The 24,250-nt window shown below is 37.8% G+C and overlaps 1 protein-coding gene across 3 annotated transcripts in view; it reads left to right on the top strand.

Annotated features, from left to right (window-relative positions):
* The first annotated feature begins 95 nt into the window (after positions 1 to 95).
* Positions 96 to 24,250, top strand: part of TRIM23 (tripartite motif containing 23) — a 31,155-nt gene continuing 7,000 nt past the window's right edge. Inside the window, exons 1-11 of one of the 3 annotated variants that reach the window (XM_064499941.1) lie at positions 96 to 243; positions 1,144 to 1,306; positions 10,445 to 10,566; positions 11,527 to 11,805; positions 12,398 to 12,580; positions 13,254 to 13,469; positions 14,507 to 14,641; positions 18,827 to 18,956; positions 19,070 to 19,180; positions 20,652 to 20,776; positions 21,118 to 21,320. In XM_064499941.1, the coding sequence (XP_064356011.1) occupies positions 142 to 243; positions 1,144 to 1,306; positions 10,445 to 10,566; positions 11,527 to 11,805; positions 12,398 to 12,580; positions 13,254 to 13,469; positions 14,507 to 14,641; positions 18,827 to 18,956; positions 19,070 to 19,180; positions 20,652 to 20,776; positions 21,118 to 21,297 (1,746 nt within the window). In that variant the 5' untranslated portion in view covers positions 96 to 141 and the 3' untranslated portion in view covers positions 21,298 to 21,320. Of the gene's footprint in view, positions 244 to 1,143; positions 1,307 to 10,444; positions 10,567 to 11,526; positions 11,806 to 12,397; positions 12,581 to 13,253; positions 13,470 to 14,506; positions 14,642 to 18,826; positions 18,957 to 19,069; positions 19,181 to 20,651; positions 20,777 to 21,117; positions 23,821 to 24,250 lie in introns of those variants that run through there. The other 2 variants (XM_064499940.1, XM_064499942.1) reach the window with 2 other exon arrangements.

A 24,250-nucleotide genomic window follows, 5' to 3' on the forward strand; every position in this document is an offset into this window, starting at 1 on the left:
ATGCGAGTCGCCGGAGCCGGGCGCAGACCCGGAGCGGGTAGCGCATGCGCCCTGCCCACGGCCGGAGCGGCGCCGGCGGGGCGGGGCGGGCCCCCGCTGGCCCCTTCCGGCCGGTCGCCGCGTGGCTCCGCCCTCCCCAAGATGGCGGCGCTGGGTGTAAACAAGGTCGCGGCCAGCACCGGGCTGGAAGCTAGCCGGGGGCTCGGCGGCAGCAGCCGGGGGCCGGTTGGCGCTGCCGTGAAGGTGAGAACGGCTGCCCCCTGCGTCCCGGCGGCGGCGGTCGCCGCGTCGCTGCCCCTGACGAGAGCAGGGAGAGCGAAGGGGCTCCGGGGCCGCTCTCTGAGGCGGCGGGGCTCTTGCCGGGCAGCGCCCCAGGGCCGCGCCGAGCTGTGGCGGAGGGGGCGGCCGCGTCCCCGCGGGCCTTGCTCTGAGTGGGCTCTGTGGCTGCGGCGGAGGGGGCGGCCGTGCCCTGGTTTCTGGGGGGAAGAGCGGCCGCCTCAGCACGGAGAGCTTCATAGCGGGCCCGAGTAAGGCCTGGCCTCCGTGCAGGCTCTCGGGAAGGCTTTTGAGCAGCTGCGGGTAGGGCTGCACCCTGGCACAACTGTCCTACAGATGGTCGTTTATGTAAATGAGGAACAACCTTACTTTTTCATTAATGATTTAAGATTTTCCTGTGCCTCTTGCTTTTTGTTCCTGCCAACTTGCTACTGGGTTTATAGCCTGATAAATGGCTAGTTTAGTGTGACTGACCTTTTCATTTAGATCAGTTGTGAAAAGAAGTTTTCTTCCCCAGCTGCCTTTCTGCTTTGGAGGGGTCTTTCCCTTCATTTCCTTCTCCTTCTAGGAAATTTCTGCTTACTCATTTGTACTGGATGCCCAATGAATTGTTTGTGTGGCTATGCATTAATTGAACTGGGTAAAAACTAATGCTGATCAGATGGCAGTCCAAGGAGTTGAAATGTTCTGTTCTCTTCTGTTTTGTTGCTGTTGTTTAATGGATAAGTATTTGTGCATATAAAAAAAACTGAGCACCTGTGTGCTGTGATTGCAGGAACTTTCATAAAATGTGTTACATGACTTCTTATATGAAGTTTGGCTCTTTTATCAACTTGAAAACAAATACAGTCTCTTATTAAATTATAGGTTCTTGAGTGTGGAGTCTGTGAAGATGTATTTTCTTTGCAAGGTGACAAAGTTCCCCGGCTGCTTTTGTGTGGCCATACTGTCTGCCATGACTGTCTTACCCGGCTTCCCCTTCATGGTAGAGCAGTTCGTTGTCCTTTTGATCGACAAGTTACAGAACTAGGTAAGAGAATGTAATTCTGAAACTCAAAAAAAAAAAAAATCCAGACAAGGATACATTGAAGACTCTTAAGTTATAGGAAAAAAATGTGCAAGAGTTTATTCCTGTATGTGGGCTAGCTATACATTATATGCTGTCAGAGCCTTTACAACTCATACCTTTGATTTTGCTCAAAATTCATGAAAAGGGGGCAGGTAGAGAGAAAAGGAAACAAATAGTGGGTGGTATAGGTGTATAGTGTGCAGGAACCAATAATATAGGTGTGCTAAATGGGTCATTTTTATGTGGTAGTCCTTATTAATGTTACATTTCACTAATGATTAATATTTCAAGTAATGAATGTGGAATGCTCATTTGCTTCAGAGAAGCTCATAACACTGTTAAATGTTAGTAAAATAGATATCCTAGTAAAAGGAGGTTATGAGCTTTTATTTCTTCCTGGAACCTGGGCCTACAAGCTTTATACCTTAGTCTTGTAAACTTGTATTTACAAAGTGACTGGTCCGTTTCAAATTAGTGTTGGAGGGTTCCTGAATGGCTCTTGGGTTCCTGCTGTCCTAAATGCTAAACAAACCAAGCAATTAGTTTCTTTACTGAAGTAGATTTGTCTGGATTAATGGTGAATTGTTATTATTGGCCATTCCTTTCTAACAAATCTATCTTTAAATTGTAAAATACTTCTATATATGAAATGGCATGCCACTATCAGTCAGTTATCAACAGGAATTTCGTTACAGTAGAAGTGTCTCTAGAGAATATTTGAAAGAATAAGACACAGCTTTTATCCATGAGTGGGAGTTTGTTCTAGGCAACAGATGACACATGCTTATAATTCCTTCAGAAGAGAAATTGCCTATTCAGCATATGGTTACCAGAAAACACTTATCAGAAGAATTTATACCAAGGAGAACTTGTTAACAGAACTGGTTGCACTAGCTTTGAATAGCACAGGGGAGGAAAAAATGTTGGAAGAGTTCTCAGAGAGGGCAATTTCTAATGCTATAATCCATGAAAGAAATGTTCAAATACCAGCTTAGCTTGAATAAGCATTTGCTTTGTGTAGAAGAGAGAATCTGCTCAAGTGTAGATCAAACTGAGAATAATATTAGGACAGTCACTGGCATGCTTGCATGAAAACTGAAGTCAGAAGAAGAAATATTGGTCTTGTATGAAAGAGCATTTGCGGGGGTGGGGGGAGGGGAGGAGAGGAGATGGTATGAGTGTTGAATGAATGAATGATTGCTGATCTAAAAATGCAGCCAGAACAGTAATAGTTGTTTTACATTTTAGCAATGATTGTACAGCTGCAAGAGATTTCTTGAAATAGGCTTTTAGAAGGGGCTCCAATCCTGCTGCTGTTGTGAAATTCTTCTACATAGGACCACTGCTTATGCCTTATCAACTAAAAGCAGACATTCTATACTGTAGTAGGGAACTTGTCATTTCATATTTTTTATTGTGCATTCTTTTACACCAGCCATCTGAAAGTATACTGTAGTCATTTTTTGTGGCTTACAGGTTTAACAAAATCAAAGCTTTATCGAAACATCAAAAATTTCTTCATCTTATACTGAGGTGTTTCTCATAGAAAAGAAAGTGGAATGTTATTAAACTAGCCTAAGGCCTGATAGGGAGTGGAGGAGAAAAGAAAAGCTTCAGCTTTTGTGTCTCAGATTCTAGACCTACAGGCTAGTTTTAGAACTAGTTGCTCAAAAAAAACCCTATTAAGTGGAAAAACTCACAAAATAGCTTGAAGGTAAAAATGCTTCTCTGGATAAAAATGTTCTGCTTGGTCATCTGGGCCAAGACGGGGTCATAGCCACTGCAAGTCTCACCAGGTCCATGTAAGAAGTGTCTTAAACAGTATTGTTTCCAGCATGTAGAAATGGGGTGTTCTGTGAGTATGTTAAGCTTGTGCATTTGTCATCACCTAATAGTTGCTGTTGTTTGAGTCTGCTGAGATTGCAGCTCTGTTTGTTTGGCTCAGGAAGGGAGCTGGGTGGAAGGCATGGCAACTCTGGGGCTTTTTACAAGGGTTCTCCCCCACTCCATTTGAATGTCAGCCTGTGAGGAAACAAGCTCCATTTCCCCCATTCTTGCATTTGCTGTTCTGCCTTTTAATAGTCTCAGGCAGCTGCTTGATATCTAAATCTAAATCATAGTATTACTGTCAAGAGACTATTCTGTTGAAAGAAAATCTGTATAATCAGGGCATAAAGCTACATGGGCTGAACAAAACTCCTTAAGCAATTAAAATATTCTCTTGTAGGCTGCTTATAGTTGATCACTTCACCTATACTATTCAGCAGGTAAACTTGCTTCTTCTCGTTTGCTCTTATCGTTAAATCACTTAGTACTATATGTATTGAGCTTTCCAAAGGGCATACTCAAGGATCTATGAGAAAGCTGTCTTTTCTCCCTTCTAAAATGGGCACTTGCTTTAAATTCGATGGCCTGTCACTTCTGCACATGTATAACTGGGAAGGCAGGGCAAAGAAGTACTTCGTCAATCTGGATGTTTCTGGAAATATGGAACCTGCAGGTGAGAATTGACAATGCTTTGTCAACTTGTTTAGCAAAAAATTCTAATAGCTCATAGAATCTTGCTTTGAGAGAAAATATTTCACAGTGGATAGGTAGGACTAAAGCCTGTCCAAGCAATTTTACTTTGCTGAGCAGACTAAACATAAATTTTGGAGACTTCTTTAATGTGGTTGCTTGTGACTAATCTTCTGATGGATAATTTTAAATGGATGTGTACATGCTGAAGGTATGTGAACTGTCTAATGGCTATTATCAACTGGATTAGCATTCTTTAGTGAAAAAGATGTAATGGGAAAGCTCTTTTGAATTGGGAATTTTCAAACTTTCAAAGCCCTAAATTCTGTATGATGTCTTTGGTAGTATATTCAGGGAATTTCTGTAAAGTGGTTTCTGTAGGAGAAGAGATTTCTCTTGTAAATATCTTTCCTTGAAGGATTCCGATTTGGGAGAAAAGGATGAATCATCTCTTGCTACCAGGTTTTCCTTCTCCCCTTCCTGCAGGAGGTTAGTTTCTTTCAAAATACATAGACCAGAGAGCACATAGAGAAGGATGTGCTACATGTAGCAGCTTTAGAAACTCAGGCTTTTCACTTTAGCAGAGCAGCTTTTCTAAGGTTACCTTTAGCAGTGTGTTTTTTCTCACACACCCCCCCCCCCCCCGGTTCCCTCCCTGCTGCCATCATGTTATAAAGCTGAAACTACTCTCTACCTGGTTGTTATCATTAGAACTTGTTCAATTGGCATCTGCAAGATTTGGCATCCTTCGTGGAACACATCCCATTCATACTGTTTATATCTTACATGTTCTTTTGATAGTGCTCAGGTAAAATGTCAAAACATTGTGCAAGAAGATGTGTCTAAACAACTGAACAAAGCAGAAAGAACAAAGTTATAGCCACAAGTTGTGCTTTTATTCCTTATATTTGTAATCTTTTTCCAGACAAGCTTCATGCTTTTGAAAATGACATATTGCTGGCTGGAGTTGGTCTTCACACAGCTCTGTCACTATCTCATTGCTGGCTGACATACTTCCTGCTCTTCATGTCGTCGTCGTCTTTTGAGAAGAGGCGGTCAGATTGTGTAGTGGTTTTTGTAATGAGCACAAACATTCTCTCTAGGTACAAGGATGAGATCTCTAGGCTCTTTCATACTTGTGACCTAAGCAGAATTTGAACTTAAGTCTACAGAGATTTAACAAGTCTATTTACACACCTTGTCTTTCAGTATTTTTTTAATATAAAATAGATACTTGGTCAGCTGGTTGAAAGTATGCATTTTCAGGATGCGATTTTCTAATGCTTTTTTTGGTGTGAAAAGAAGCAAAGTGGCTGTTTCTCAAAAACATAAACTTTATGGTAGATACCAGTGAAATAAGATGTGACCTTCTATATGACAATGTATGTATCACAGGGTGCTTAGTGATTATGAATTATATTTTAGCAGATTAAAAAGTGAGAAGTATACATGTAAGCTTTGTCTGTTTCTACATCTGTGCCCAAGATTGGCAGTGTGCAGATGATCTCTAGTATGTATTACCAAATCTCTGCATATATAATAAAAAGAGAAGGAGTGTAAAACCAGTGTAATTGTGTTGTTCCTGACAGCTTTAAGTTATGAACTATAAAATAAACAGAGAATAGCTATGAACATACCTTTCTGCTGGTTAAACTTCTGTAAATCAGTTTTGCTTTAACTCTTCTGGCTTGACTTTCTCTCCATGCTAAGCATGGAACAGGAGAAGAATTAGCATAGTTCAAATTGGATGTTATTATGTAAACTGAGGGGAAGACTTAAGGCTATTCTATTTTTTCATAAACATGTTAGCCTATGAAAAATAGTTCTATAAGAAATTCTGTAATGATTGAACAGCTTCTTTCTGTTCATTTTATCTAGAGCTTGGTTTAAAAACTAAGGGAGTTTGTTATAGACCTGTTTGACAAGGAAGTTCATTTTGTCATTATATGTCAATATGGAAATTCTGTTATTAATAGCTACCTGCATACCTATGAGGGCCAAGTAAGTATCGGTAGGTGTTATATTGGTGTGTTGTTGATGTGAATATATTGCATACTGTAGTGACTGAAGTTTGTGCACACAGTCATTCTGCTGTGGGCTGGTGCTGTTCTGAATGCTGTAGAAGGGAGCTGTCTAGTCTATTTTCTGCACTCTGCTCCCTGGGAGTTAGTGTCAGTCATCTAGATGTAGCATTGGCAAATTCAAGTCCTGTTTACAAACTGTTTAAACATAAATTCCAAAAATGGATATTGTACTCAGTATTTATTCAGCTTGTAGTGAGAGGTGACTTCCTTCCTTCCTCTGTGACATGAGGAATACTGATCCTGCTAGGAATGCTAGAGCTTTTTAAAAAAACAAACAAATGAAAAACCCACAAAACACTGAGCTCTGAAGTCAGAATATATACAGGCAGAAGACTGTGCAGTGCTAGTTATGAAATTGTGGAAGACCAGAACATAATTTCTGGAAACTTCAACATCTGTGTTAAAGGAATACTTCTTGGTGGTGTGCACTGAACTTATATTGGGTGTGGACAGTGCAATCTCTAGCAGAGAAAGCTTCTGCTGTAGAACTGAGAGCTGAAAAGAGCAAGACCATGCCCTTGCTGTGAACCTTGCTTCAAAGTTACCAGCCAATACCTGGTAGGCCAATATCTAGGGAGAGGTTTGCTAAAATGTCCTTTTGGAAAGCATTCCCCTCCTCCTCTCCCCCATTTTTTTCCCTTTTAATAATTAGTGTTGCTGTATACTGGTTGAGGGTGTTGGAGGGAAGAACAGTTAATCTATGCTACCATTTATAGCTGTAGGAAGAGAGTATCTATCTACCTTTCTGTTCTCTGAACTCTGCCTCTTTCTTGGGTATGAGGCAAACAACTTCTCACTGACAAAATTCAAAACAGAATAATGGAGGCAGTGGTTTGAACTGTGGGAGAATATCTAGAAAAGAAAATTGTCTATACGAAGACTGCAAGCTACACAAAACAATATGGTATATGGTGTGGATCTGTTGATTCCAGTTTACATCCTCTCTTCAGAGGTGCTGTAGCACTGTTGCCCTCACCATTACCAGCTATGGTATGCATTTCATGGGACTGCTTGTTCTTCTCCTTGTCAGCAAGACAACTGGCATTAGTGTGTTCCATAGATCTTTCATGCAACTATACATAGCAGTATAGTGCAGCTTCACTCTTTGAAACAGGATGGCAAGAAAAATGTTGGCATACAGTAAAAGCACTTGTGTATGTTTCAAACTAATTTTAAAGATTGAAAGCCAGTCTCTTTTCTTGTTTCTTAGCTCATGAAATAACTTCAGTTTAAGAATTATTCTCTTGAAGATAGGAAAACTTGTGGTGGTTGGCTTTTGTGAACTTTTCCTCGCAAACAATATTATACTTAGCTCTGAAAAGCTTTACCTTTAAGTAGTGAATATCTGAGGAGTATCTGTGTAATTATACAAAGACCCTTTTTAGCAGGATACCTCTCTGTGTGCTGCAAATCCAGACTCCTGTGGGAGCTGAAGAGCCATTTCCTTAGAGCCATGAAAATGCTGGTGATCATCTTGCTGTATGTACCAGGCTGAGGACCGATGAAACATGAATATTTGGGATGAAAAAGTTAGTACTTCTGTGTTTTTGGTTCTCATAATTGCCTGCTACTTGTAGTAAATGGTGCCTGGCTCTTCCTTTGGGATACCACTTTCACTGTTACAGTGCATTGAAATCTGTGGTGAGTATGACAAATCTTGGCACTGAAGAAAGACTTCAGATCTGTACAGGATCGGTGAGATGACATTGAATTTCAGAAAGGCGAAGAGGACCTATGGTTAGCAGGCCCCCACAGGGCAACACAATGCAGGAGATATGAATCAACACTTGGGAGAACCAGCTGATTCAGGGGAGAATATATCCTGTAGCCTGGTCTTTGTTTTGGGGAAAACATGTGGGATATAGTTTCTGTGAGTTCATGTCTGATTCTGACTCCTGTCAGAAATGAGATACATGGTCTGAAAACGTCAAGAATTTTTAGAGATTCTTTGGAACCTACCTCTGGCTTCAGTTTTTATTCTGCTAGTCTCTTCTGCCTAGAGTATGAGAGGCAGCTCAGTGCTTTTCTGGATCTGGCATTGTTTTCTAAAATTACATGTTTTCCAGATCATGCTTGAAGCAAAACATAAATTGAATAAAGCAGTTACTTGAGTTTAACACACTGTTTTGTGGGTTTTTTCTTGTTGGTGGTGCGTTTTGTTTTATTTTTTTTTTACATGGGCTTTACTGAATAGCAGAACTGTACTAAAGGCTTGGCTCTCATTGTTAGATTGGTATGTTCACATGAAGTATGGAACAAATATCTGAATCATAGAAGCAGTATGCATATGCAGTTTCATCCAGATAGTGTACTGAACACTAACAGGTAACTGCAGCTCTGTTATCTTGTCTGACAAACACAGGTCAAAAGTTCAAGAGTAAAATATATTAATTTCAGGTCATACAGATTCTGTTTAAATGCAAAAAGATACTTTTGGGTACCTTCTTAGCAAACTATGTACGTAGGTCACTACCCCAGGCACCACTGGTAATATTGTTAATGTTGGACCTTCTGACATTAAACACCTTATTTCACTTCCTGAAATTCGTAGTTTAATGTACACTTTGGCAAGCATCTTACAAAGAGATAAATGAAATGCAGAACCGAAGTTCTTCATGTCTTGCCTTCTTTTCACAAAAGGCTGCCTCACTCAGCACAAAAGAAATTCTTTATCCAAGCATTTGGATGAAGCTTGTGATAAATAATAATAAATTCCATTGGGATAAACTGCAATATATAAGCAATTTTGGATGCAATTAATTTCTTGAGCTTGTCTTCTCAGCTGTGGTTTCAAGAGCCATGGAAAATAATTTGTTACAAAAAATCATAGGCATTTATGGGTTAACTGGGGTAATTGGTAGAAAAACCATGCTTGGAGATCTAGTGTGTATTTGTTTGTATATCCCTGTTCTGTGAATCTTGGTGAACTGGCCATAATAAAATCCCTATGGCAACAGCAAAAAAGTCTTTTGAGTTGATCATAGTGTTGAGGCTGAAGGAAGAGTGTATGCATTTTGTTACATGTCCCTTGCAAATTAGGAGTCATTAACAAGTAATGACATCCTGTACCTGGATTGGCATCTGTTGCTGCTATACATGAATAGCCTTGCTGCTAATACTTAGGACTTAAAACTGGCTCCAAAATATGCAGAGATAGGGGCATTGTTTGGACAGTAAACAACTTCAAAAGCTGACCTGCCCCTGAATTCAGTGACACTCATTCTGGAAATTCATGGTGAATTCAGCACTAAGCTCTCTCTCTCTCTCTTTTGTGGTTTTTTTTTTTTTTTTTTTTTTTTTAAACTCATCTTCCATGTTCTCAGATTGTCCAGCTATAACTTATCTTTTTTTTTTTTTTTCAAAACAACTTAGTTGTGATTTAGCAGTGGTGGTCAGCCTGTTGCACTTAATCAAATATAACTCTCTAGATATTGTAAATTCAGGGGAACATCAGATTCTGTATACTCCATCCTTGAAGATGGCAGACTTGCCCCATTTGAGGAATATCTGGTCAACGTACATATATATATATGTGCCACTTTTCTTTATATAACACACTCTGGGAGAAAGGTCCTAGATGTTTTCTGTATAGGTGCTAAGATAACGATTAAAAACTAATGAGACAATGCTCGAAGATAATCATCTTTGAGGCACTTTTACCCTGCAACAGAGAAGATGTCTTTAAATTTATGGTAATGATGTTTAAAAAAAATCAAGGGATGATATCTTCTTGGAAAAGCAGTCATTAGGGTTCTTGTACATATGCTGAACAACCTATGTCCTTAGCATTTAGTAGCAATCATTGGTATGCAGTTCCATTTTTTTTTTTGCTTCTCATGTTATTTCATGTGCCTGGAAGTTAACCTCCTACAAAATGAGGATGATGCAGGAATAGACATGGACTACTGCTTTCCTCTAAGGAGTATGAGATTTCTTTTTCACTATATGTAGTAGTATTATATGTGGGTCCCCCTTTCTGAATATTGTTTTAACTTTTATTCAGGCTTTTACTAGGTTGGGATCTGCGATAGGTGCTGCATCTTGTGATTAAGGGAATGCAAAGTTTGTCAGTGTGAGTTCTTCGCAGCTTCTGTTGGCACAGTAGAAATGTTCACTGTATGTAAGTTTGCAAAATATTAAAGACTGACATACATATTTTGTGTATTCCTTGCAGTCTCTAGTAGGATGCTGTTAGTTATTACAGATTATTTTGCAAGTGGCTTTGCTGATGTTTTTGGAAACTTATGAATAATCATGGTAGCTCTTTAGTAGGGGAAACCTGTGTAAATATTAAATAGTTCCATGGTGGAAAGAAGGAAGAGGATAGAAAGGTAGTGTGAACTTCCATAGAGAGAATGGTAGTTATATCTTGTTCCAGTTTTCTCTCTTTAGTATTAGATTGTCAGAATCTTACCTGTGGTTTGTGGAGCTTCTCATGATACCATTTGCTTGGATTTCTTCTCTTCTTCCCCTTAATCTAATTCTTCGTTAAAAATAGGAGATTCTGGTGTTTGGGGCTTGAAAAAGAACTTTGCTTTGTTGGAACTGTTGGAACGACTGCAGAATGGACCTGCTGGGCAGTGTGGGACAACAGAAGAGGCTATTGGCCTATCTGGAGAGGTACTAATTAAAAAGAAAAGTTGATTACTTTGTTTAAAATGTATATTTAGATGGGAGAATTATGTTTTAGCTTAACAAAAATGAAAGCTAGTTCCATATCAAATGTGAAATTATCTTTTATTAATAAAGATGTTTTTTTATTTTCAGTCTCAAGTGTCTGACATTTTAATTACTTGCTTCTGCTTCATTATTGAATTCTATTAAATTCTAATATGCAGTGACTAAAACAGAATAGAAAAAAATTCTATTTTTATCTATTTTTATTCTATCATTACCTAGAAGATATACTTTTTCTCCTTTTTTAAGCTTTTAAACTTTTCCAGAAGGTGTTACTCATTTGAATATTGAATATAACTTTAGAGTTTCTAAAGCTTTTTAGTTCTTCCTGAACGTTTGAAAGCAACTCTTTTTACTAAGTGTTGCTTTTCTGTAGTCATTTGCTATGACTATATCATGTGTTAGAAAGTACTTCATTATTAAAACTGGCTGATTTAATTATCTCAGTACTAACAACTACTGCACAAAAAGTATCATTGCTTGCTATTCTAGGAGTAGATGGTTGTTTTAAGGGCATATTTGTCTATGGATGTTTTGTCTGTCTGTAACTTTGTGATTATTTTTTCTATAATGCATACATTGGAGGTAGCATCTGGAGCCTGAATTATTTAAGCTTTCAAACCTTTAAAACTTCTACTGAAGTTTGGATTTATGGAATTTCTGGACACCTCTGGAACAATCCATTAGAGTTTACTGTAAAGCAAACAAATTTGTATTTCTTTAGGAATTTGATGAAAATTTAAAAGCAAGCTTTGGAAGTATTCTAAATACTTACTAGTGTGTAACTTTTAAGAAAAGTCTACTTTTTAGGTTTATATTGGTGATAACTTTTCTGACTGCTTCCCAGTTACTGGAATTGGATAATAACCACTTCAGTTTCATCCTTTTTTTTGTTGTTGCTAGTGTATCATCCGTTGTGATGAAGACGAAGCCCACGTTGCCTCTGTTTATTGTACTGTCTGTGCCACTCACCTGTGTGCAGACTGTTCCCAGCTTACTCACTCTACCAAGACACTCGCGAAACACAGGCGTGTGCCCCTTGCTGATAAGCCTCACGAGAAGACCATGTGCTCCCAGCACCAAGTGCATGCTATTGAGTTTGTTTGTTTAGAAGAGGGCTGTCAGGCCAGTCCCCTTATGTGTTGCGTCTGCAAAGAATATGGGAAGCATCAAGGTCATAAGGTACTGTTAAGAATCTGTTTATTGTCTTGCCATGGGGTAGCTTACATAAATGATACTTACCAAATTTAAGCGCAGAAGATTATCAGGAAGGGGGGTAGATGTTTGATACATCTTTATGAAAGTAACTTCATACTGTTCATTCCTTTTTCCTTCATTTCAGATTACCGCTATGGTAAAAATACAGGGGGGAAAAAAAGCGTTTCTAATACTGCAATATGGTTATTTGTACATTAAGATGGAAGGGCCCTTTACCTGATGCAGTTCTGAACCTCACTGTGCTGTCTCACTGGTTCTGATAATTGTTATTCATCAGGCAAATATTAAATTTGCCCAACCTAGTACAGACCAACCACCTCTTTATTTTTTTAGACATGATTATGGAAAATAGGCAAAATTACATTTTTACTTGTGTAATTGCTAGATTGCTATCTTAATATAATCTAATTCATGCATTTTAATTTTCAAATTGTTTTTAAATTCTTACTTGCCTTTCCCTCCCCTTAAATTTATATATATATATTTATGTAATAAGATGGGATGATTAAGGAACATATTTATGCTTGAACTTTGGTATTTTACTTTCAATTAATAGCATTCTGTCTTGGAACCAGAAGCGAACCAGATTCGTGCATCCATTTTAGACATGGCCCACTGTATAAGAACTTTCACAGAAGAAATCTCAGATTATTCCAGAAAATTAGTTGGAATTGTTCAGCAAATAGAAGGAGGAGAACAAATAGTTGAAGATGGAGTTGGAATGGCCCATACAGAACATGTATGCTTTTTTCTCTCCTGCAAGCATTGTGTATTTGTTTTTGTAGCTGGTTTTGTTTTTTCTTAAGCTTGTTTCAAATGAAGACTTTTCAGAGCAGTAAATTATAACACATATGACTACAATGTGTGTCATTTTAAAGGTGTTCTTTGAGAATTACACATGTTTTGTAAGACAAAAGCCTTAAGTTATCTTTACAAAGTCAATGGGACTTGAACGTACTTAACACTTCTCAATATTGAGGCTTAAGACAGCAGATAGAAGGGGAACTTGTAGTCCACCATGATGTTTTTTCTCTGTGAAAACAGAGATGCAATAGGGAGTTATATGATTGCGAATAGAATATTGAAGTACCATGACAAATGGTCCATCTGTGCTCAGGTACTGTGATATTACTGAGGGTTTTTTTTGTCTTGGTCAGTAGTAATTTTCTTGTAAAGTGTGTGTATGCTCACTCACTGTATGACTAAACTACTTGTTTATCGGAATAACTTCTTGGAGGATCTTGGTCTTGGGGCTGGTAAGACACCCTGTGTAACTGAAGCTTGAAATGTGAGCTAGCCAGTCAGATGTGAATAAAAGTTAAAAGTTGGAATAAAATGCAAAATACTGTACTTCTGGGATCAGCTGTCATCCTTAATCAAATTTTCTCTTGATCTCATGACTAATGCGGTAGGTACCAGGGACTGCAGAGAATGCTCGCTCATGTGTCCGAGCCTATTTTTCTGATCTTCACGAAACCCTTTGTCGTCAGGAGGAAATGGCTCTTAGTGTTGTTGACGCTCATGTGAGAGAGAAGTTGATTTGGCTTAGACAACAGCAAGAAGACATGACCATCCTGTTGTCACAGGTTTCAACAGCTTGCCTTCATTGTGAAAAGACTTTACAGCAGGTAGGCTGGCAAGCTGTAGCTTGGGGGGAGGAGGGGGCAGGAGATGTGGGACTAAATTAAGTTTAGGCTATAAACTAAAAAAAGGATGGTGCTCTGCGTTCTTCTTTCCTTCATAATGTTAAAACAATAATGATACAACATGAAGTACATACAACATATATAAATGAATGATATAACCAGTACAATAGCATCGAGTCCTCCCACTCCTGACAATGCTGTGGCTGCAGCATGATTGTGTAGCCTGGAGTAATGTCTAGTTATTCATGGGGTGAGTGGGAAGAAAGAGATGAAACTGAAGCAAAAAAACTACAGTATTTATGGGAGCCATTTTACAGTTGCTATTACCAGTATAAATGTTTGAAGATAGTTGTTATGTGAAACTGATGAAGAAGAATGTGTTCAGGCTAAATAACTTTCTGTGGGCCTTGCAGTCCAGATAGTTCACTATTTTATTAAACATGCAAAGAAAGTGGCTATTTGATAGTACCAGGTTGATTCATTATTCACTTAGTTTGACAGCAAAAAGTAAATAGTATATGCAGCAAACAGTAAATTGAATGTGACAAATTATTAATGCATTATAAGTATTTTTTAAAAATTTATTTAGTGCTAGTGTCTGGTTACTTAGTCAAATGTACATTTAACTGGCACTATTTGACATTTCCATCATTCGTGCTGGATATTAATCTTCCTTTTGTGTTAAGTGTGTTGCTGCATAGTGCTGTTGTATTCTAGCTGCTGGAATGTTGTATGAATGATATAAATATTATCTGTGTATTTCATTACTCTGTAGTATATCTTATTCCTCAAGGACTAAGAGGTCAAAGAATAACTTTTTAAAAATGGCAGAACTTTTTAGTATTTGCTAGTATTGAGGAAGAATCACATTTGTGCTTTAAATAGTATTTTTTGTAAATGTTAATCTTTAACAAGAATATTTAAGATGCTTTATTTGTAGCCATCATATTTGTTTTGGTTTTGGTTGTATTAAGTGAGTTACTGATGGGAGGGGATACTTTTGTTTTTTGTCTGTTTAGGATGACTGCAGAGTAGTGTTGGCCAAACAGGAAATTACAAGACTACTAGAGACATTACAAAAACAGCAGCAGCAGTTTACAGAACTTGCAGATCACATACAGCTGGATGCTAGCATACCTGTCACTTTTACAAAGGTATTGTTAATCTTGTGAAAACGTACCTATCATTTTATGAAGTTCCAAATGTATCTTAAAGCAAGAATAATACATCTTCTTTATGATGCCGTATTTGTTGCAGCAAACAAAGTTCAGCATCAGTTACAGCCGCAGTATCTTACCATATGATGAGTGCCATCTGGCATTTGAGCAACAAAATAACTCTGCTGGCATTAGTGTGAGAAATCAACATTCATTTAATGTTAGCTACATCAGTAGCTTTGGAACATAGCTGCTTTATTTTAAATATTCAGCATAATTGTCATGAATTTTAAACACTTTTCTTTGGAAACATCCCTCCTTTGTTGTGCATTCAAGTCAGATCAGGAACCTACCACTTACAAAAAAAGACAAAGATGTGATGCTGTCCTCATTTTCCACACTTCTGCTGAATGCATATTTCTTGAATATTTCACATCTATTTTAAAAACAAACACCAATATGTGTTCCAGTTCATAACAATCAAGATGATGTATTTCTTTGAATTTATCAAATAGTGATTTGTATTATTGTAGTAGGTTAGTAGTCATTGATAGTTTGGACAGCATTCATCTTCTAAGTAGGTTTTTACTTTATTGCTTCAATGTCATTTCAATAGCACATATGCTTTGAAAGGGTTGAAACTGTTTGGATTTTGGTAATGGTGATTTTCTACCTAACAGAGTACGTAAATTCAAGAATCTGAAGAACAAAAAAAATCTTGTATATTCATTTGCATTGCCTCATTCTGAATGAGGGAAGGAAGGATAGGTTTTATTGTTACTGTGGTGAAACTGAGGTTTTAACTACTGCTGTTGAAGCTTTTCCTGTAGGAAATGGATGCTTTCATGTGGATTCTGTTTCAGTATTGTTAGCATTGCTGTCAACATCTGTGTTCTGGATGGCTTTCTGTTAGAGATTTCATGCTATGACCTTGTGGCAAAAAATTGTTTTAATTTTCTTGTTTCCATTGCTTCTGCAACAAAGTACGTAATTCAGAATTAGCGTATGTTTTCCATTGTGCAGCTTTTCTCCAGATTCATCATTAATTCATGTTCTTAATTACTATTCTCAGAGTAATTAATAATTAGTGTTCTTAGAAGTGCCTACATCTTGTCTTTCAGCATGCAGTTTACTTTAGCAATGCACGTCTTCCAGCAGCATTGTATCAGAAATTCAGTTTCTGCCAAATAGTTTGTTTTGTAACTTCAGTGTGTTTCAATTTCTGTGTAATAATTGCTTTATCTGCCTCAGGCAGGAAGGTGAAGCTTTCAGTCAACAGATCTAAAATTACAACATTTTCATCTCTGCCCTTCCTTCCCCCATTTGGCAGAGGGAAGAGATAATTGGGTAGAGGAGACCTCTGTCTGCAGACCCTTGGTGAAATATAAGTATGTTGCGTATGTGAAGCAGTATGTGCAGCTTTTGCAAAAGATGAATTACATTCTGCACATTCAAGGAGTTGACTGGTGCTATCTCACAGGCCTGAGACTAGCGTGTTCAAGTGCACTCTTGTGCATGCCCTGTCTCTCTCTTGCTCTCTACATATTGCGTGCCCACTCACTCTCTCACGTGCTCTTGCTCGCGCTTTCAATCTTGCTCTCTACGTATTGCACACCCTCTCTGTGTTTTGCTCTCACTCCCTGGGAACTGTTAATCTGACTCGAAAACCTTGATCAGGAATTTCTGAGCATTTGCAAAGAGAACAGTTGCAGCCAGCTTGGCTACAGTAGGAGATCTGAAATAAGCCCTGGCTCAGGGAACTCAGAAGTCTTTAAATGTCTTTCCACATTTCAGCATTCTTGGGAAAGAAATAGGATGTCTGTTGTTCTCTCTCCTGTGATGGATGGGGATTCTCACCAAGTCACATGAAGCCCAGATTCGAAATTTCAAAAGTGCCAAAGCAAATGTCACTTTTTACAAAAATAGCAGTAGTCATGAAAAAGCAGGGTGATAATAGTGGCTTCAGTTCCTTTTTTACTTTTTGTGTTCCCTTACTTCTGATATGGAACTTAAAGCTCTCCTTCTACATGATGGTCTTTCAGGACGCTGTCATGCTGATGCCCACTGTTCAGGGTATGCAGTGAGGCGTGTTGTACCTGAAGGGTCTGTGTCTGGCAACAAGATCAGATTTCAGGCAGCAGTAAAAAGGGATTTATCTTCAGATCAAAAACTAAACTCTTTGCTCTGTTGCTGAAAGGTCTTTCTCAGGATCTCCCATGTGCTAAAGACTGCATCCATCATAAAAAAGGAAAAGCATTTCAAACGGTACCAGATCAGAGAAACATGAGAATTCTATACCTAGTGAAGGTTGTGGAGTTATGGTTTTAAGACTGGGAAAGAAAAATCCTGTCTGCTGTTCAAAGTGAACAGGTTTTAGCCACACTGTTTCACTGATGGCCTGAAAAACATAAATAGTGCTGTTTCCCCCTTCTAAACATCAAAGGGAAATGCCATGCATAAAGCACTGAAAGGAATAAAAAAATTATCTGGAGACATCTCCAGGAAAATATGCTAAAGGCTTTCAAGGAATAGATTAATATAAAATCTTTCTTTTTCAAATGTTAAGATATTGTTTCTCAGAGATGCTTCTTTATATATGCATTTATGGAAACTTCAACCAAGTAAGGTTGAGATTTCTTCATATACTTAGCTTGTTGGCAAAGAAATGGCTTCTCATCTAGGAAGTGTGATCTTTGTTTGAAGAGAGACATTGCTGTTGTCTTCTGGTCAAATTCTTGATATAGTTTGTAATGAGTAGTGGCTACAGGATGTTGTATCCATGATTAACAATTTTTCATCCTAAATAGTTGTCTATGCATACAGGGAAGGGGGTTAATGATAAGAAAACTATACCTAAGATAGAAAAGAGGACTGATTTCCTCACTGCTAAAGCTAGTATTTTGGATACTGCTAACCCTTACCAATGCCAATCTTATTATTACAATCTCGATGTTATTTGCTTTTGCATTATTGTATTTGCATCTTTTTTTTCCTTTCCAGTTTTCCCCCACTTCCTATCATTTCTCAAGGTCTCTTTACAAGGAATGTCTTTGGATATTGCAGTAGCGTAAGGACACTGAGTTAAGCTGTATTGATTATTTTAGCAGTTTATTACTTGGTCTGTGACAGAGGTGAGCACGGAGTTGAGTCAGATCATGATTGCATACATCTGGCTGTATAAATGGATCCTATACATATGTCTCAGGCCACATGATGTGGATGTTTAGATGTACAGTCACACTGGTGCACATCGGTCTTGGACTAGGAGAGGTTGTAGTATTTTGCACTCAAGAAAGAGTATTTCTAGTGCAAGAAGAAATAAAAAGCTGTATGAGGTAAACGCATAGTTTTTGTGTTGCCCAGCACAATGGCACCCAGAACCTCCAGATCTTGCAAGAAAACAAACGTAATGCTGCAGGGTTCTGGTTTCAACTCTGTTTCATCAGGAAAACATTTCTAAGTACTTGAAAGATATGTTTCTGGGACACATGTTTATGCCATTTGTCTTATGGTTTATTCTTTGCTGCTTTATATTAGTAATGCCACTTGATCATTTTGGCCTCAGCGTGTTCAATACTTCTGGTAGCTTGACAAATTATTAGACTACAAATATGAGTTGATTCTCTGTCCTTGCCACAAAGTGAGACTCAAACATTTTTTTTTTTTTCAACACTATTTCAAGTTACTGCTTGGTGCTGATAATGTTGCTGTAATGCGCTAAAGGATTGGAAGTGGCTTGAGGTGAAGAGGCATAGCTATGGGGCTTCCTGCTAAAAAATAATTCTGTGGGTGTTAATAGTGCAACAAAAGTTGGTGAAAAAGCTCCAAAACCAGCAGGGAATTCTCTGGTCAGAGTCCTCACTAATTGCTGTGAACAGCTTGTCATAGGATTTGGTTCAAGAATGATACAAGAATTTGAAATTGTTAAGTACAGGCATACTAGCATGAGAGTGGATGTTTTTGTAAAAGATATGTAATAACTCAGACAGAAGTTACAGATTCATTACAGAAATATTGGATATTGTGGCTTATATTATTGCTGGTGATGACTGGCAGATCATGGTGCCTTCTACCTTTGCAATCCGTGCATTTAATCACTTTACAAATAGCGATGAGACGTTGAGCATCTTAACATGTGTTGAATTTCCTAAACTTGCTCTCATTTTTTCCTTTTTCTTCCAGGACAACAGGGTACATATTGGACCAAAAATGGAGATTCGGGTTGTTACTTTAGGATTGGATGGAGCTGGCAAAACAACTATTTTGTTCAAGTTAAAGCAAGATGAATTCATGCAGCCTATTCCAACAATAGGTTAGTAGCAATGACTTAAATGTAATGATTTTCTGAGTGTTTTTTTCTGTAGAATTTGATTATTTCATGCTCATAGAGAATAAGACTATAAAACTTGAATATTTTTATCTTAGGTTTTAATGTTGAAACAGTAGAATATAAGAATCTGAAGTTTACTATTTGGGATGTAGGAGGAAAGCACAAATTGAGGCCCTTGTGGAAGCATTATTACCTCAATACACAAGGTAAGATTAATACAACTTTAAATCTTTTTGGCTCATCTTAAAATACAAGCTAAAAACCAAAATGTTTTATTGCTAATTTATCTAAAACCATTACTATTAGAAATCATTTATAACCGTAGAAAGTCATCGCTATAAAGCAGCATACAGCTGCTAGATTCATAGCCTGAGATATTTTAATCCAGTTGTTTGTAGTGTATGCTGAATAAAGGTGCATTCTTTATGAATCCATCAGACAGTTCAAGGAGCCAAACAAAATTAGAATCTCTGTTAGCTGACAACAGACAAGGTGTGGCATTCCAGAAGTTCCTATAGTGAGAAGTAATACTTGCCAGGTATAAACTTTAAATAGCACTTGAAATTAAAATACTCAGCCTTTAGGAGTCTCTAGTTGGCAACTTAAAACTTCTACAAACTTCTGACTTGGTACTGTAATGTAATATCTAGTCATAGACTAGTTTACTAGTAAAATTACTTTATTATGAAAACATAGTTCTGGATGATGCTGACTTGGGAATTTGTGCTGTGCTCCTGTAAATGCTCCATAGTTGTTTTCCAATTTAGAAAGGGGTTCTTCAGGAATTCTTTGAGAATTATCTAGAATACTTCAAAATGACAAACATTAGTTGAAGTATTCTATTTTGTTTATTTCAGCCTTCACTGCAAACTTTAACATTTTATATCTTCCTATCTTTTTATATTTTTAAAAAATTGCATTTGGGGTTTCTGTTGTTGCCTTAACTTCCCTATAAACATCGGTAACATTGAATCATGCCTGCCTTGAGAAGAACCGTAAGCCTGAGGTAAAGTCTAAACAGTTAATTTGGTAGATCCCTGTAGTAAGGTGTCGTTCCCCCGCTTCCTGCACACACACATTGTAAAAGTTGATGAGTTTAAATTCTGTCTTCTAGTTCTGCCTCTCTAACTCTGCAGTCTCTCTGGCATCTTGGTTACCTGCTATAACAGATAGTAAAATCTACTGCTGCTATGTCAAGCACTTCATTAATAGGAGTCCACAAACTTCACTGGCTTGTGCAGTCCTCCTATAAGCATGGATGAGAACAGCAAGGAAACTGCACTGATTTGGCTGAAGCTGTAGCTTGTACAGCCAGTTCAGTGAAATTGGAATAGAGTCATGTGGGCGTTTGAGCATAAATGGATCAGGGAATGGTTTAAACTGAGATACTTAATTTACACAAGGTAAATCTGGTTTTGGACATAAGTAATTAGAGTATCCTAGATTTTGTTAGATGAGGCTAAAAACTTAAGAGATTTTTCCTTTTTATGGTGAAGTCTAGGTTTTATAGAAAATGATAGGTACATAAGGCATTTCTCAGTACTCCTGAAATTGAAACTGCACTGCTGAGACACTTCATTTAGAAGACTATGTTAGAAATAAAATTTGTTAGTTGAAAGCTAACACAATCCACTGTTTATATCTGAGTGTCTAAAATGTCGTCTTCTTCTTTCTTAGCGGTGGTGTTTGTTGTTGATAGCAGTCATAGAGATAGGGTCAGCGAAGCACACAGCGAACTTGCAAAATTGTTAACAGAGAAGGAATTGCGGGATGCCTTGCTGTTGATCTTTGCCAATAAGCAGGTACTTGTGGGTTTTTCCTCTCCCAATTACTTTTTTTGTCTTTAGTTTGTGCAACAAAACTCAGACTTTCTGAACCCTCTGTCACAGCAAAATATAGGAATGTGGAAAGGATATAATGTAGATATTTTACCTTATGTTTAAAGCTAGTAAAATAAAGATTCAAAAACCAGTTTCTGTTTTATGATTAAAAAACCAGTAGATTTGTAACTGTTTGATTTGGCTTTCCAGCTTAAAAAGTGTCTACATGACTTGCAGCCATTCTCCATCTGAGCTATCAGTTAAAAATGTCTCAAACATACTACAGAAGAATAACTGAGTTTGTGTGTCTGGTTCTGCTGCAGGATGTAGCAGGTGCGCTTTCAGTGGAAGAAATTACAGAACTGCTGAGCCTCCACAAACTCTGCTGTGGCCGGAGCTGGTATATTCAGGGTTGTGATGCCAGAAGTGGTACAGGACTTTATGAAGGATTGGACTGGCTTTCAAGGCAACTTGTGGCTGCTGGTGTCCTGGATGTGGCTTAGTTTCAGAGCAGTCGCAATTAAAGGTTGTAGTTAATTCTTTTGTTTTGTTCGCACGATTTAGGATGTTGTAGATGGGGCTGCTGTCTGAAGAGGGGACTTTATTTCACTTGGTGGTTACAGAAAAATATAAGCCTTTCATCCTAGATTTGATAATTGGTTCAGTAAATTTGTGCAATTGTTACAGTGTTTTCGAAATCTGTTACGTTTACAAGTAATGTGATGGGCTAGTTACAAGGGTGCCTTGAAATTCTTTCTCGTGAAATTAGGCTGTTACAATTCTTCCCTGATAAGTACATGCATTGGAATTCATCTGATAATCATGACATGCTCACAATAGCTAATTGATACCAGAAAATTTGAGTGATTTAGAAATACTTCCCCAAGAAACCATTCTAAAGTTCCTCTCAAGCTATTTAGAATAGTCAACTCTGGCTGTTGGTCAGAAACAAATGGTGCTACTCTTAATATCTTAAAAATGCATTCACCTGAAGTTGGCATTGAAAATTACATGTCAATATGCTGCAAGAGAAAAGTATCATTTCCCTCTGCCTCTTATTTATTAGCTAACCTGTTTGTTACCAGAAAGAAAGGGAGCATAATTTATTGAGGGGGAATTGAGAATGGGGAACAGTGTCGCACTGCTAGTGGGCTGTGGCATTGGCTAGTGTGTGCGCTTGGTGTGGTGGGGGAAGAGTTGTTTAAAGTGTGCACATGCTAAATTACTTATGGACAGAATATAGTGATACTGAGGTTGAAGCATTTTGTGTATGCTTAAGGACATAATCTGTCTTTAGAGATTAAATTAGAGATTTAAGTTTTGACTCAAAGTCAAATGAAGCTTAAAATTCCTATTAAAAAAAAAAAAAAAAAAAAAAGCAGTCCAACTATGTACTTTTATGTAGAGGTCACGCTTCCAGAATAAGGTGGTAGACTTAAAATATTGAATAACCTGTAATTAAATAACTGTAAAAGCAGTGTACAACTAATTATAACTCTTACTTAGAACAGCAGATGGTAAAATGTGATGTAAACCTTCCGTATTTAGATTCTGTTCATTCTTACTATGTCTTCTACATGAACTGTCACCAATGCCTCTATTTTTAAAGGTAATTTGTTCGCAAACCCATGAAATATGGATGTAGCACTGTTTAAATTTAGAGAAGGTTGGAGTGACTTACTGATGTCTCCTTTTCTGCTGCGCACACAGTTCAGCTAACTTCTCTGTCTGGTATGCACACCTAGTATAGAATCTTCTGGCCCTTCTTCAGCTGCGCAGCCATTGCCAGCTGAAGAACCCATGCCATGCACCTCTGCACATCGGTAGAGGAGTTGCTGTGAGCATAGCCAATAGATCACAATTGCATATCACCATTTTTCTTCCGGGGGTGGAGATGAATAGGGAGAATCAGCAGAACTGAGCAGTGTTGTTTCACAGAGTTTTTTGCCACACTGAAAAGCCTGTTTATCTGGCAAGGGCTCTGAACCTCATCTGGAGAAGAAATGTATCCCATCATCTGTGGCTATGACTTTTATTGTACTAGTGTGGATTTTCTGACATTTTCCTACTACATACATTAGGTAAAGCTAAGAATGTTTGAACAAGTAATTTAGTATATTTGCACTTAAAGAGGAAGCAGTTGTGGTAACTACTCCCTCCTAATGACAATTGCTTATAGCTTTCTCTTGTTACTTAAATTTCACAAAAATGGTGTTAAATGCAGCTTCAGATTTAGCAAGTCTAATGACTTGAAGAGCAGCTGAAAAAAACACTAAGCTTTAAAGTAGGTATTTGTGAAATAGGCTTACATGCTTACAGACATGTACAGATACTGAGAACAGGTAGTTACTCTTTCTTTGGAAAACACCTGATAACTTTTATACATAGTTTACAATGGCTGAAGGGTGCTTTGTTGCATCATGCCAACTAAAAATTGTTCCTCTTTCCCAGCCTGCAACTTCTTGCACAGTAGACAGTTGGCTGTTCTGACCTGAGTATTTGCTTGGGCTGTACTGCAGAGCTGTTCCAGATCTAGTTAGTGCTGACTGTCCTTTTATAGCTCTATTTTTAAAATAAGAACAAGTTCTGCTAAGTGTGGTAGATACTTTTCTGGAATACTTCTAACAGAAAAGACATGCATTCTTTAGAAAATCCTGAATCTGAAGTTTTGTTTTAGTTGGCTCAAGCTTTGGTTACACAAGCCTCTCAGACTGTTAGCCGTAGTTCTAATTAGAACTTTAAAATGTTCAAGGTGACCAGTTTGCTTTTTTTGTAACAGTACATTTGGGGGCAGAGAAAGATACTGACTCATGCATATTTTTGAATACAAAAGGATTGCTTGTGACACGTGTGGAATGCTACCATTAAAGTGTTTTTAAGTGGAACTTATTTAAGATGACTTCAAGTGACTGTGAAAATAAGTGTTGCGTTTGTCTGTGAACTCTTATGTGTTAACAGGTACACTAAGAGGTTTATTTGTATTATAAGTTAATACTATATATAAACTGCTTCAGTTGTAAATTTAAGCTTGTTTCACCATTTTTATTGAACTTCTAGTTTTTAGTGTACTGACTTACACAATGTGCAACTGAAATATTTCCTCAACTAGAGCTTACTCTACATGGATTATTTAAAAGACTGAACAACAACTTGTAAGATTTTGACTTAAATGTGAACCCGAGTAAATACAGCATTCAGTGGTGGTGTTGTGGCTTTCTTTAATGAATCTTGGTGCAAAAATAGTAAGTCTAACCGAACTGAAAAATAATGCTTAATCACTTGATATGGCAGTACTGTGTGTTACCTTCAAATTTATTGTGGATAGAGTGGTACTTGAGGGTTTTCTTCTGAAGTGGTTATTGTTCTGATCTCTTGGAATAGATGTGGATGTTATGTAGTGATTTTTGGAAAGAAATGGCTCTTTCAGTGGAAACAGTTGAGCTGCTGCAGTTTAGT

Source organism: Dromaius novaehollandiae, chromosome W (genome assembly GCF_036370855.1).
Source record: "Dromaius novaehollandiae isolate bDroNov1 chromosome W, bDroNov1.hap1, whole genome shotgun sequence".
In the NCBI taxonomy this organism is placed as follows: Eukaryota; Metazoa; Chordata; class Aves; order Casuariiformes; family Dromaiidae; genus Dromaius; species Dromaius novaehollandiae.